At 40.1% G+C, this 15845-nt stretch overlaps 1 protein-coding gene across 7 annotated transcripts in view; it reads left to right on the forward strand.

Moving 5' to 3' along the window:
* Positions 1–15845, forward strand: part of esrrga (estrogen-related receptor gamma a) — a 156518-nt gene that overhangs the window by 74407 nt on the left and 66266 nt on the right. For 2 of the 7 annotated variants that reach the window (XM_040011283.1, XM_040011285.1), the window contains exon 1: positions 9702–10586. The exons of 2 other annotated variants lie outside the window; for them this stretch is intronic. In XM_040011283.1, the coding sequence (XP_039867217.1) occupies positions 10531–10586 (56 nt within the window). In that variant the 5' untranslated portion in view covers positions 9702–10530. Of the gene's footprint in view, positions 1–9701; positions 10591–15845 lie in introns of those variants that run through there. 3 more of the 7 variants (XM_040011284.1, XM_040011286.1, XM_040011287.1) reach the window with 2 other exon arrangements.

Here is a 15845-nt window from a genome sequence, read left to right on the forward strand (position 1 = left end):
AGTTTTCTATAGACACTTTCCATTTACTCCATGCTGCAGTGAAACCTGAAAAAGTGTAATGCAGACAAAAAACAGAACGTTCTTCTTCAACCGCTCGAACCAATACATTTTACTGCAACTTTTTAACTCTGAAGGTGAGCATCCTCTGTTTCCAATTTGTATCGCACTTTTCACAATTCCACTACCACTTGGTGAGTAGTTTTTGACTGTTTGCAGGTAAGTTGGTGTCTTCCATGCAAACTGATGGCAACCACTGCAATCTGCTAGTAACCAAAGCACCTTGTACCACTTTGTGGCCAGTTTCACACCAATGAATACCAACAGCCTCCACCAACCATTTTCCAACTGGTAGCAGAATACACACTTTCCCCTGCAACCAGTGGTTACCAAGGGCTTACCAACTGGTGTATAGGCCTATGTAAATGGGGCTTGAGCAGTCAATTTCACAGCGACAACCAGCAACCATTTGCAAACAGTCTGGGAACATTCAATTTTCTGTACCAACCAGTGGTTGCCAGATGGTAGCTGACAGGTCTATAAGCCTGTGAGACTGAAGCCTATGAAGCATTGTTTATTTGCACTTACACATGAACTAATCTGAAATATTGGCCAGATGTCCATTATCATGACAGAAAATTCAGACATAGTGGCCTATGGCTTGTAAGCTTAACTCTGGTGCCAGCTAGAAAAAAGACATTTTACTTACACAACTGTTAACATAGCTAACTGAACAACCTGAACAACTTGAGCAAGACTATTAACAGTCACGTGTCCAAGTGTTCTCCAAGTGTACAGTCTAAGAGACCACTCCTTTCAGGTTGATAAAATGTACAAATCTTCCATTTTTTGTACCATCTTCTTTATCAGACACCAAACAGCTTACATACTTCTGCATTACTAACCAGCAATTGTGTATCGTTAGCCATCATTAGCATGAAACTTTTATATTATTATTATTATTATTATATTATTATTATTATTATTAAGGGGCACACTGTAATTCAACAGAAGCTTTTCAATTTAAATCAGTTTTATTTTTATAGTGCCAAATCACAACATCACTTTCCTCAAGGTACTTCATATTTTAAGGTAAAGACCCTACAACAATAGAGAGAAAACCACCCAACGACTCCCTTTGAGCAACTACTAGGCGACCATGGAAAGGTAAAAACTCTTAACTTTTTAAAAAAAACTTTTGACAGGAAGAAACCTTTGGCAGAACCAGGCTCAGGGAGGGGCAGCTATTTGTCCCAACCAGTTGGAGTTGATGGGACAGTTCAGCACAGTATAGTTCACACACATAATTAAATATCCAACAATGAATGGTAGGTGCTATTAAGCACGTATGAACTGAAATATTTAGTGTTGAATTAAATATATTTTGGAGTATATTTTGACTAAAACCTTTTAAGAAAAGTTTCATACTTACATTTAAATCCCGATATCAATATTTACAATGAACAAATATACATAAACAAAACATTTCAAATAGTCACACTCACCAGTTTGAAACTTGCAAGTGATGTTGATCTTAGCTTTCATGTTTTGTTGTCCTTGAACATCAGATTTATTCTGTAGGCTTACCATTCCTCTCAACCCTTTGTTCCCCCCTCTTCTATGCTGTTTTATCCCCTTTCCCCCTTCATCTCATCTGTACACACTCTCTCTTACCGTCTTTATTAGTAGTGGAATTATTCACTTGGCTTACACCTCAGTTTGAATAAATTGAGTGTGGAACTATTGGCGAGATGGTCTTTTTTGGCAGGCATACATTTGTGCCTCGAAGTACATGTGTGTTATGTGTGTGCTGCATTAACAAAGAGACTGCATTGAGAGACAACTAATCCCAGTGGGATAGCCCACTCATGTTCTGTTTGAGAGCGGCGTAATTAAAGGAGCGCACCTCTCCGAAGTCACCTATTTCAATACAAAACACTGCTTTATACAGACACGCAGGCAGCGAGAAACCTGTACGCACACACATTTGCACACTCCCAGTGCTTTCTTACCCAGGCAAAATTCACTCTGTATATAATTACATTCCTCTTCTAATTTATCCCTGGGAATATATCAAAACCTCAGGATGTTTCAGGAGGTATGGAGGAGAGAAAGAGAATGAGAGGTTTGGAGCGATAATAAGGTCAATACTTGTAAGATAATAATGCAATAAAGTTATTGAAATATTTATGTTTGATTGTTAGGTGCATAAACAGTTTATTTTTATTGTGTTTGACCATCTATATGGCTGCCTATATCCTTCATTTTATTTTATTTTTCTAATTTCTGCATTAAGAAAAGTTCACATAGCCCTTTGATTTTAATTTTTTTGACATTCCAGGGATGTTTTTTCCAAAGAAACTGAGGCTGAAATATGTGGATGAATACATACAATTGATCTTTATAGCAAGATTGTAGCTTTCATTTGGGAGAGAGAAAGATTGTGTCGCTTGTTTGTGCATCTTAAATGTAGAAAGTGAGTTGAACTGGAAGTCTCGCTTGGCTTTGGAAGATACTGTGTATGCTCACAGATCACAGCAGGAGACGTGTATGTTGATTGAATGGAATATATGTGCACAGAGAGATACAATAACACATATTCATCATGCCCACCCTGTCTGTTTACGTTTGACAAAGTTATGCCTCAGTTTAGTCCAAAGTCTTCCCCTTTTGTCTGCTCTCACTTGCCGAGGTCACTCTTTTCACATCTGTGATGAGATAGTGTCCACCCATCCTTCAATCTGACCAATGACAGGATGATGACCACAACTCACCAAGCCTCTTTGAAATGTTTTTATCTATATGAAAAAATATTGTACACTCCATGTTAACTTAACTTTGAAGAAAGATGACATGTAAGGTGCATGAATGTACTGACTCTGTGTGTAAATGCTAGTAATACTTCCTTTTTATATTTTGACACATCTTTTTCTTTGTGTGTATATTGTTCTGTTGCACACATACAGTGGGGCAAAAAAGTATTTAGTCAGCCACCGATTGTGCAAGTTCCCCCACTTAAAATGATGACAGAGGTCAGTAATTTGCACCAGAGGTACACTTCAACTGTGAGAGACAGAATGTGGAAAAAAAAATCCATGAATCCACATGGTAGGATTTGTAAAGAATTTATTCGTAAATCAGGGTGGAAAATAAGTATTTGGTCAATAACAAAAATACAACTCAATACTTTGTAACATAACCTTTGTTGGCAATAACAGAGGTCAAACGTTTACTATAGGTCTTTACCAGGTTTGCACACACAGTAGCTGGTATTTTGGCCCATTCCTCCATGCAGATCTTCTCGAGAGCAGTGATGTTTTGGGGCTGTCGCCGAGCAACACGGACTTTCAACTCCCGCCACAGATTTTCTATGGGGTTGAGGTCTGGAGACTGCCTAGGCCACTCCAGGACTTTCAAATGCTTCTTACGGAGCCACTCCTTTGTTGCCCGGGCGGTGTGTTTTGGATCATTGTCATGTTGGAAGACCCAGCCTCGTTTCATCTTCAAAGTTCTCACTGATGGAAGGAGGTTTTGGCTCAAAATCTCACGATACATGGCCCCATTCATTCTGTCCTTAACACGGATCAGTCGTCCTGTCCCCTTGGCAGAAAAACAGCCCCATAGCATGATGTTTCCACCCCCATGCTTCACAGTAGGTATGGTGTTCTTGGGATGCAACTCAGTATTCTTCTTCCTCCAAACACGACGAGTTGAGTTTATACCAAAAAGTTCTACTTTGGTTTCATCTGACCACATGACATTCTCCCAATCCTCTGCTGTATCATCCATGTGCTCTCTGGCAAACTTCAGACGGGCCTGGACATGCACTGGCTTCAGCAGCGGAACACGTCTGGCACTGCGGGATTTGATTCCCTGCCGTTGTAGTGTGTTACTGATGGTGACCTTTGTTACTTTGGTCCCAGCTCTCTGCAGGTCATTCACCAGGTCCCCCCGTGTGGTTCTGGGATCTTTGCTCACCGCTCTCATGATCATTTTGACCCCACGGGATGAGATCTTGCGTGGAGCCCCAGATCGAGGGAGATTATCAGTGGTCTTGTATGTCTTCCATTTTCTGATGATTGCTCCCACAGTTGATTTTTTCACACCAAGCTGCTTGCCTATTGTAGATTCACTCTTCCCAGTCTGGTGCAGGTCTACAATACTTTTCCTGGTGTCCTTCGAAAGCTCTTTGGTCTTGGCCATGGCGGAGTTTGGAGTCTGACTGTTTGAGGCTGTGGACAGGTGTCTTTTATACAGATGATGAGTTCAAACAGGTGCCATTCATACAGGTAACGAGTGGGGGACAGAAAAGCTTCTTACAGAAGACGTTACAGGTCTGTGAGAGCCAGAGATTTTCCTTGTTTGAGGTGACCAAATACTTATTTTCCACCCTAATTTACGAATAAATTCTTTACAAATCCTACCATGTGAATTCATGGATTTTTTTTTCACATTCTGTCTCTCACAGTTGAAGTGTACCTCTGGTGCAAATTACTGACCTCTGTCATCATTTTAAGTGGGGGAACTTGCACAATCGGTGGCTGACTAAATACTTTTTTGCCCCACTGTACATGCATTTTTGTTTCCATGACTTCAGAGGACATTACAATGACTTACATTCATTTCCTGACGCTATAATCCAACCTGTCTTTCTACTGTAGGTGTGAAGCTTGCTTGACCTTTGTGCGGAATAACGGGGCTGTCATATGACTGCCTGTCCTAAATAAATCACAGTATACAAGCCCTAAGTTTGTAGGCATGTGTAACTATACAAACAAGTGAGAAGGCTGTACGTGTCATGTCTTTTGTGTTCTTGAAACTGCCTGAACACTTCCACACAAATCTGTTAGTTGTATTGTATATGTAGTATGTGTTGCAATGGCACTTCACTACGCTGGTGTGGTTGCATAAGCTTTAGTGTGTTTTATGCATGTGTGTGCATGTGTGTGTTTGTAACTTTCATGTACCCTTCTCCAAAGGTTACCCAGACAGGCTTTTGGTGACAGGCTCCAGAAAGCTCCCTAAACCCAGCAGCTTTCCCCAGCAGCTGGTGCTCTCTCCTTGGCCCCGATCGCCATCACTGCTCCTTCCCTTAACACACAAAATAATTTAGCAACCAAAACGATGACTTTTGAAAAGTTCACTCAGTTCGTCAGGTAATTCATTTTCATCAAATTATCCGTTTTGCCAGCATGTGGCTGCTATGTGGGAGTGTTGATGTAGGCCTGTAAAATGTTGATTATTTGACCAAACCAAATAGCTCCACCTCAGTGGAAATCCAAAACTCAGTCAAACTCACTTGGTCTGATCATGTCGGTTGTAAAGTTAACACCCAATACTTGAGCTGAATATGTAAGACAGCTACACATTTCTCCGTGTCCAACTTCTGATGTGTCTGTGTACATCTACCTTCTCTGCTGCCTTTGTGAGGAGCAGACATTATTACAATAACTGTAGCAAGGAAATCTCTTTAATGTTAAGAAATTTGTAGTTGGTTATTTCTTATTCATATTTCATATTCAAGAATAGGTTTACTTTGATACCTCTGTTATGACTAATTTGAGGCTAAGTACAATTCAGGAAGTAAGATGTAGCACAGTAATTAGGGCCCATTTAGTTTACATAGACAAACATTGCTGCTATGACAAAACTCAATCAAAGAGGTCATTTTTAAATATTTGTAAAACATTTTTTAGATATTTATTTTGTATGAATAATCCCAAATATATTCATCACTCTTTTAAAAAATAATTCTTTATGACTACTAAAATATTTTATTTTCTGATTATCCTAGTGGATTATATCCTGTAATATATATAATACATAAAATATATTGCCCAGAGGGCAAGTTTTTTCCTTTGCTGTTTTACACTCACACAGCCTGAAAATGAACTGCAGCTTAAACTCTGTTTATCTAATAACACCTTGTGACTTCAAACCCTTTCATTGCTATTACAGCCATCAGTCACGTTAGTGACAGAGATGTCTTTTCAAGTCTACAGATCTCTCGCTTTTTCCTATTGGCTTCTCTTGCTCTGTTTTTCTCCCTGTCTCCTTCTCACTCTTCATTTCTCCCTGCCTTTTGCTCTAGTCTGGGTTCAGGTTGGAGAAGCAGGCAGGGGTCTTTGTTCAAATTGTCCATATCCACACTGTGTCCTGCTGTACCTGCTGACAAAGCTATCAGATAACTCTGCTCCATCTCCCCTGATCCTGTTGGCGGTGTAGCTTTGTATTGTGTGTGTATCTTTGAGAGTTTGTGTTCTTTTATGTATTTTTGTTTATTTTTGTTGGTTTTCACGATGAATGATATTGTGACTTAATCTTGCATATTTTTAGCTACATTCCTACAAACAGCCATGCACACACGAGTTGTGAGTCTTTGTGCTGCTGTTGGCTGCAAACTGACCAGAGTCCATAGCTCCCTCTGTTGGCTTGAAGTGATGTGCAATTTCTTACTCTCACTCCCTCCATCTGCCTCACCCCCCCCTCTTTTCTACAAAAGCAAAGTTCAGTAATGTGTGAAATTTCCAAATTGCTTCATTTCACTTTTGGAACAGCTTAACTTTTTAGTTCTCATTTTAACATTAAAATGTCAGATGTTTGTCCTGCTCGTAGTACTTACTTAAACCTATCTTAAATGCTTAAATGTTAATAAAAACAGCAAATGTTCTTTAATTATCAAGAACAAATGCTCTGTTTTATTATTGTTGAAAGTACTTTGTTTGCAGTTGTTGCCTCAGTCTAGTGCTTTGTTCATGACTGGCACATGCGTCGATGGGTGGCCTGGGGTCAGCTTCCTAAGTGGCCACGTCTTGAATTTGTTAAAGATTGTTTTGACCAGCAAAGACGCACATATAACCGCTCACAATACAAGGCTCTGAATGAACTTGCTGTGGCCTATTGAGTAGTTTGATTGATGTCAGCGAGAGTTGCGATGGATAATTCTTCCATAGATGTCAACAGGCTGCCACCGCAGGGTCAAAACACACACACCCACACACAGATTTACAAACACTGGCAGACAAGAGAAGAGTGAGATGCCAGCACTTACCGAGCTCAATGGGTTTTACATTGTAAATGGACTTTTAAAGTGATTCCAGCAAGTCCATTTACTCATGCATACAATTATTAATTATGATAAAATGCTGTTTTTACACGGTGCTTTGACTGAGTTGCATATTTTTTGTTTTTATGTTGTTATATGCAGTTATATTTCTGCAGCATTGTGCATGGAAATATTGTCTGTTAACCAGCAATCACATATGCACACATCGTGGATGCACAAGGTATCACCTTGGCTTTTTGAGTTACAGGTTTGTGTTTAAGATGTTTATGGTTTGTCCAGTTATAGAGAAAAGTGGCCTAAAGGGGTCACTGTCAACATACACACACTGACTGAGAGTCAATCAATAGTCTATGGGGGTGGGGAGGATAGGGGTCAGAGAAGGAAAAGAGGAGTGAGGCAGAAAGACAGAAAAAGTAACGGCTGTTTTAGGGTTCAACCAAAATCAGAAGAATTTTATGATGGTCTCTACAAAGATGATTCAGAAGCTTTAGGACCATATGGGCCTTTTGTGTGTGCACCAGTTGATGAATTTTAAGGAATACAGCTCTGTTTGTGGCATTGTGTGCATGACATGATGTTATTGTTCATCGTAACATTTTTTTTCTGTATTTACATAAAAGGCAAAGCTTTGTAAGGCATCACTCACCACACATGCACAGTGAAAGCTCATTCTTAGACAGCGTTCTTATGTTTTACCACATTGCTGCTTGTGCTTAAATTATCATTCAGTAGAAATCACTTTCCACACAAACTGCATAAATTAAAGAATCATTGAATATTTTGTAACATAAACTAACTAAAAATTACGCCTCCATGAACACAACCAGTTCATCTTTGACAAATATTAATGATTTCTGTGTGCGTCAAAACACTGCTCTTCAAATATTTATATAGTCATTCGTTGATATTTTACAACCCGCAGGCTTCTAATTGTTTAATTCAATGTATGATTTGTAGTTCTTATTTTAAATAAATGTGTTAGACAGAACATTTTGGACTTTCTGCACTGAAACTGAGATTTTGTGTGTGTGTGTGTGTGTGTGTGTACTTGTGTATTCACAAGTGTGTTAGACACTGAGGTTTTGGTAAAGGATTTGTTTGCACAGTAGTGACGGCAGCATTGATTCACACTCATCTTTGTCGATGCTTATAAGCCTCTGGATACATCATAACTGCGTGTATGTTTGTATGCCTGCATGTGTATGTGTGTACACAAACCTAACAGCTATATATCTGTAAAGACATGTATTTGAATTCCTATCCTTCTATGTAAATGGCAAAGGTACATCTGTGCAAGGAGTCTGTGACTATGAGCGTGTTTGTTTTTGTATGTGGTCTGTGGATCTTTACTTTGTCGGCTTCCGAAACAACTTCTAAATATGTATTTATTCTTGTAAAGACCCTGATTGTGCCCATGTGAAGGCAGTTAAGCTCAGTTTCACAGGGTCTTTCAGCACAATAATGTCAAAAATTCTCCATGTCACACACATGTATTAAGCTATAATCATATTACCTTTAAAATGGCATTGAACTGAACAGTTCTATGGCTAACAGGTACTGAGTTCTCCATGCAGCTAGAGACAAATGCTTTATCAGCAAAACCAATACACATATCCTACGCTAAGAAGAATATGAAGAATATTTAGTGCGCTAACTTCAATGTTTTAGTAACAGTTTTTCTGTTAAGCAGTTGAAATGTTAATGATTGGACTCTGTGTTTGTCAAAGAAAAACAGGGAAAGAAAAGGCAGTAGTTACACACATACACACACATGTACATCAAAGCTGAGATTGGTTTCAGGAAATATTTTATTATCTGTACTATTCCAAAGCTGCTAATCACAACCACTCTCTTTCATCTTTGCACCCCCCCCCCCCTCTACCAACAACATCACCACCCCCTCCACCCCCTCCGATTCCATTCTCTGTGTCTCCCTGTATTCGCTACACTTCTCTCTCCCCCGCCATCCCATGTGCAGGGGTACCCAAGTGTTGAAAAAGTCTAATCGAAAGGAGGAAGACATTAGTTAAAAAGAAAGGAAAGAAGACAGAAAGTGCGTGTATCATTCGGAGTGTCCCTGCGGGGTTCCGATTTTTCCCTTTTCACAAGGCCCTTCCCGCTCTCCTTGCATTCCCTTTTCTCTTTTCCGCTGTCTCCTCCTTGCTCTAAAACTGAGAAGCGGTGAGCTAATTTTTCCTGGAGAATCCCAGTCGCAGTACCTATACTCTCATTCCAAGGTGCTCGGAAATACTGGGAATACACAGCCTGCTGGTGTAGAGATGAAAGTGAACTTGACAAAACAGCAAGCAGCAGGGAAAACCTTGTTCCAATCATGCCCAAATCATTCCACAACAAAGGACAAGCGCTCTGGAATTGCTATAATCTCATATTTTACTGCTGGGCTGCGATGGGTTCTGCTGCGCTGTGCCTGTGTGTTTACGGTGTGACACAGTATTCAAGCTTTGGGTTCATGGTCAAGCATACACTATTTGATCTTGCATTTCTCTGGATTTGATTAGGTCAGTTTTGTGTTTTCCGTTTGAGCACAAATCAGTATCTGCGTCCTTAAAACATCCTAATAACATGGTGTAACTTATGTGGTTTAGACCTTATTTGAAAGAGGGTCAGCTTTTTGGTTTGAAACTTTTTTTTACACTGTTAGAAAGAAATATATTGTCAGTTTTTAACATTACAGTTTATGTGAGAATGTAATTTTACCTATGCAGGTGCATGCAGAGAGCAGGAGTGACCAGGGTAGTGAGAGACCAGTGAAGAAAGGTCAGAGAGATGGATTGATAAAGAGAGAAAGAAATTAAGTAAAAGGAGAGCAGGTTGTCTTGCTTTAAACCTTTCTCGCACCTGTCTCATTCTCCTCTCTGCTTCCTCCTTTCCTTCCTGATTCCCTCATTCTCCCTTTTCCTCCGTGCTCTTTGTCTGATCCCTCCCTCTCCACCTGCTCTTCTCCCTCTCTCCCTCGCTCTCCCTTCTTTTCTCCACCCCTTTCTCCGCCCCTCCCTGCAGCTATTGGTGAAGCACCCACCAATCACAGCACAACTGGGACCTGAGGGACTACATATGCAAAATGCTGCTTAATATTCATGAGCCGCTATCGGGGCTTTAAGTCGTTGATTAGGACAGCAGCACAGCTTTCTGTCCCAACTGCCTGACTAGCTGGCTGTGTGTGTGCCTATAGCCCCCTCTCTCTCACTCTCACATACACACTGCATACACATGCTCCCTCACTTCTACGCACACACGCAGAGCTGATCAGTGCAGGCAGCGCAGAGCCCGGTAATTGTATTGCTCACTCCAAGTGGAAGGAAGGACCGAAAGAGAGGAAGATCAGAGAAAGAAGAGAAAAGAAGAGAGAGGAGAGATATAAAAAAAAAAACTTTGATTTTTTTTTGTTTTTAATTTCTTGCCATTTACCCTGAGGAGGTTGACATGACAATGACCCGGTATCGCCGATGGATTCGGTAGGACACCCGTTATCCGAGTGTTTTTTAATGCACTCTGAACAAGAGTAGGTAAATTTTACCTTTTACTATTATCCTTTTATTGATCATCCAACTTGTCATTGCCATTGTCTTCCACTGTAAGTGACTGTGTGAGTCAGTGAGTGAGTGTATGTGCTGGTATGCAGCGGAGGTGGCCGGCACCGTGTCAAGGTTGTTTCTGTTGTCAGGTAGCACGCGTTCACTCTTGTCTTTGTGTGTGTGTGTGTGTGTGTGTGTGTGAGTGTGTGGCTGCAGTATCTGGACAGCAGTTCTTACTTAGTGGGCAGAGGAGCAAAATTTCTGTCCTTTCACCTGAAAGTGAGACATACGCACAACACACCTGCCTGCAAACACACATTGTTTGCTCCATTTTCACTTTCGCTGTTTTCAACAAACACTTTACTTGAAGTCAGGCTGTTCTTGGGACAAACTTTCTCAGTACATGTCTGCATGTGTGTACCTGTGCATGTGTTTATGCTTATGCATGTGTGGTTAAAGTATGTGTTCATCCAAGCAGAGAATCCGCGAGATAACAGGGCATTAAGGTTACAGGAGCAACGTGTAGGAAAGGGCCCATAAGAGAGGAGGGAGAGGGAAAGGGGGAGAGCTGCGCTCTTAAATGCCAGAGGAGGTAGAATTTCAGACGGGCAGCTCAGCGTGTGGCCCCGCTCAGGAATTAGAGACAGTCACACACACACAAACACACGAGTGCTGCTGAGCTGCTCCTTTCGCCAATGCTTTGCTCTTTTAGATGTATGTGCAAAATGTAGATTAAGTGATTGGCAGAGTGGACAGCAGTTTGCTTGATTAGATTATTGTGTGCACAATTATTTAAAAAACAAAATTAGAGCCAACAAACAAATGATTAAAGTATAGCAGTATTTGCTTAACTCTTTTCTTAAACAGGACAAGATGAAACATTCCTCCGACACTGTGCGTGTGTGATTCAGTAGCCGGACAGACCTGTTTTGTCTGTATGTATAAAATTATTGGCAGTCACCTTTTTGAATTTGAAAAGCTCATAAATAAAGCAAAGATTTTATGGTCATTTATATATATAAACGTATATGTATAGATTTAAAACACATGCTTAGATTTAACCAATTTCCACTTAGAACTAAATTTGAATGAGTGACACTAAATCAAAGCCACAGTTTAGGTGTTTTTTTTTTTACGGTAGAGAGTCGGAAGTGGGAAAACTGAAAGAACAAAGTCAGAGCAGAAGCTAATGCAAAATGTTGTACTGTAATATTTCCCAAAATGGTATCTGTAACATTTTTTAAAGAGGCAATTTTTCATTTTATTTTCAATCTTTCTCGTCATTTGTTTTAAAACACACACGCCCCACTCACTTGTAAAGCATTTTGAATATAGAGGCATTTTTAAGAGAATAAACGGAGATAAACTGTACCACTACTTTACATTAAAATATTCTTTTGTTATATTTTTAATTTTAAAAAATTGTCTTTTAACTTTCAGTCTGTTTGAATTGAAATGTCATTTAAGCAAATATGAGAAATTGCCCCTTCTGAACAAGTAAATGCTTAAAGAGCACAAATTAAAATGTTCATAATATGTGCAGGATTTTTTTTTTAAATGATTATTTTAATATCACTGCGGTATGACCAATCAAGCTTTTAGAGAGTCTGAGAATATCAATCATTTCAGTTCCCTTTTTAGAGGGAATGACTGAATTTTCAGTAGAGCAAAATCTGAATTTAGGACACTTTACAAGGATTTAACCCTGTGGATTGCATCTAAACAAGCTTTCTCTATGTTGGTCCTTCAACTACAAAACAGTGGGGTGGAATTTAAGGACCTGTAACGGTTCAGGTGTAAGAGTCTTGATTTTTTTTATTTTTTTTATCAGATTAAGGCAGAGAATTCAAATTTTTCAAAAACTTCTGAACTGGATTTGCTTCTTAATGGACAAGAAGTGTGAAAACTGTGTTTAGACATCAAGCATCAATACACTCACTGAAAAACACACTTTCCTGACAGACATTTGGCAATGAGATGTGTCTGCTTTACCTGCGTGTGATTCAGCAAGTGTACGTAAGCTGTTGCCACTCAAACGTTTTCTAGAGAGCCCTCTGGTCCCGTCATCTGTGCGTCCGCTCCTTCACACATCCATTCATCCATCCATCGATCCATCCACCCACCGTTCTCTGTTCCCGGCTCAGGCGTTCCCTTCTTTGCTCTAAGGCACTGCTTTCCTATACTAATTAAAATATTAGGGATAATGATGATCATACTGATAATAATAACAACAAGTACCACTTAAGCTGTTAACATAATTGCATTCCCCTCATGCCACCATATACATAACATTTGCATATCATTAAAATATATTTCCCACAGTGACTTTAGTGATTTTGGTGTTTTTAACAGTGGGTGTGAGGGAGAACGGACGGGTGGTGAGAACTGCACAGTGGCTGATCAGTCAGGCAAAGGTTTAGTAGTGCAGTAATGAAGAGAAGCACAAGGGAGCACATATGATTTGATTAGGAATTATTCTCCAATCTGATGTGTCTGGATTTAATTCTTTTTAAATACATGGAAATGTAGAGGAAAGAAATTATTTGTGATTGTGAGTAAAAAAAAATAAAAATAAAAATCTGTTTCAGGTTAAACAATGTTAAAGTCGTTCATCAGACTAAATTAAGATGTGCCAGAAAAACAAACATTTTTTTTTACTTACAGTAATATATATAATATGATTCAGGCACCAGATTTTCACACGTAATGTTGTGTTGCTTCTTGTTCTGCTACGACAAATGCCACTGTTTTAGTTCACGTTTGGAAAAGTGCATTGGCCATCATACAGTGATTCACTTTTCCTGATTTTCCTGATGAGGCAAACTACTTTATATGAAACCGCGAAAGAAATTCAATTGAGAAAAAATCAAACTCGAAGGCCAACCGTCTGATGCTTTGACCGTTTGTTGTTTAAATGTGCGACAGCGAAATATACATATGTTTTGTTATTCAGAATAAAGAGATAATATGTCTTGCTTTTGATTAGACAATGAAAAGCATTTAATGGTTTTTTCCCATCTTTTTCTTTTCCTTAATCTTAGTCGCTGGACCTTATTTTTCAGCTTATGAAGTGGGATATGCAGTAACGAGAGAGAGAGAGAGAGAAAGAGAGGTAAAGCTGACTGCAGGGAGGGACAGGGGGGACCAAAGAGAGATTGCGTAAATTAAAATCCTTTTAATCTCCTTATAAAATCATTTACTTAATTCATCTGTCAAAGCATGTCAATATGTGCCGTGCTGATTTGCTGGCTGCGCGCGCTCGCGTGTGTGTGTCTGTGAGTGTGTGAGCGTGCAATTTGCATCTGTTTGTTGCCATCCGCGGTTTCGTGCCTGCATGCTCCCATTTTGTATGTGTGACCTATTGATGGCCTATATGAGGAAGTGTTGTTCTTTTTGTCTCTTTGCCCGCCTGTCTGTCCCTATGGAATTTGTTGTCTGTCAGTTTTTTTGCATTTGCCTGCAAACACACGCGCAGAGAAACGCACGCACTCATGCTTACGGCGGCCTCGCTCTCATGTGAAGGGTCCGGGCATTCCAGTGGTAATTTGGTCCCGTAAAGAGAAAGAGAGAGGTAGAGAGTGTGAGAGAGAGAGAGAGAGAGAGAGGGAGAGAGAGACGCAATGAGAGAGACAGACAGAGCGAAGTGGGAAGGAAGGGAGGGGGTTTGCTTTTGTCTGACACCAGCACTCAGGAGGTCCGCTGGACACACGTGTAAGCATGAATGCCCACAGCAACACACACTCTTAACACTAATGCATAACAATAAACACACAGATCTTACCATTTGCAGGTTAAAGTTATCAAAATGTTAAAAATGCAGTGACTTATTCTTACACACACATGCGTCTACATATGTGGATGTAGATATTAAAAATGCATTGTCTCATACACACTTAGAAAGCCACTGAGAGATGACAGAGCAAAATGGGATGAGCCTTGATGATGTGAATTTGTCTGATTTATGTCCAATCCATCAGTGCTCTGTGTGTGTCTGAGTATGTCACGGGTCAGTGCCGGCCTTTATGTGTTGAAAGAGCAGTAAGGGAGACTGTACCAGATGTGACACAAACACACACACACACGCACGCACACTGCAATTAGCCATTTTGCCACACTGGTGGTGAATCTGTGTGTGTGTGTGTGTGTGTGTGTGTGTGTGTGTGTGTGTGTGTGTGTGTGTGTGTGTGTGTGTGTGTGTGTGAATGCACGGTTGAATGCCAAAGAGGTGATCAAAAAAAAAGAGAGAGAGAGTGATATATAGTGAGAGGCAATGTCGCTCATCTTATCTCCTCTTCTCCTCTCCACAGCGCTCATCCTCTCATTCCCCACGTTCCATCATCCATACATCTCCGTCATCCATACATCAAAATGTGAATTCAATTATTACTATTATCACGTTCTATCAAATCATTTATGCTCCGTCTGAGAATTACTCTCCGTAATGCTGCTGACTTTTCCGTCTTTTCAAATCTGCTATGACCAAGTATATAGTTTCAAGAAATGCAGAATAAAAAGAGGATGTTTTGCACCTGTGCAAATTTGAACTGTGTCTTTGTAGATGCATCTGCTTGATTTTAACAAACGTTGCTTTAAACTAAATTACGTTTTCTTAGAATTGCTATATACATTGTGGGGTTTCTTTGGTGTCTGTGTTATTATTGTTTTCAGAAAAGGAGTCACTAAATTTGAATTTTATCAAGTTCAACCAGATGAGCTATTGAGTTACGCTTTAGATCCGGTGACTGGTGTATGCATGAGTGTGTGCGTACCCATCGTGTTGTGCTTAGGGCTTCTAATGCTGCTCCTCAGTCCTAATAGGAGGAGACAGCGCAGACCGGGCCACAATAGAGCAGATTTAGATGGAGAGGTGAGGTGTGTGTATGTCTCTATGTGTGTGTGTAAAGTGTAAAAGTGTGTCCATGAGTTAAAGAGGATCACGAGAATGGTGAAGGTTCAAACCCCTTGTCTGTCTATGGCACTTTTCTGTTGTGCTGCCCATGGGGAGAGCCCTATGGTTTCGCTGCTTGGGTTGTTCTCTCCCTCTGCACGGCCAAGCTGAAAGTATGATTAAATTGTCATTGTTTCGACAGTGTGTAAGAGGGGTTCAAAAAGACAAAAAAGGGAAGATACAGTAGAACGGGAAAGGGATAGCTACTAAGAGAGAGAGAAAGAAATGAATGACCATGCCGCCTTCCAACTGACAGTGAAATATTCCTCCTCTCATCCTCCCATCATGCTTCATGTGT

Source organism: Simochromis diagramma, unplaced genomic scaffold (genome assembly GCF_900408965.1).
Source record: "Simochromis diagramma unplaced genomic scaffold, fSimDia1.1 OVJJ01000603.1, whole genome shotgun sequence".
NCBI lineage: Eukaryota > Metazoa > Chordata > Actinopteri > Cichliformes > Cichlidae > Simochromis > Simochromis diagramma.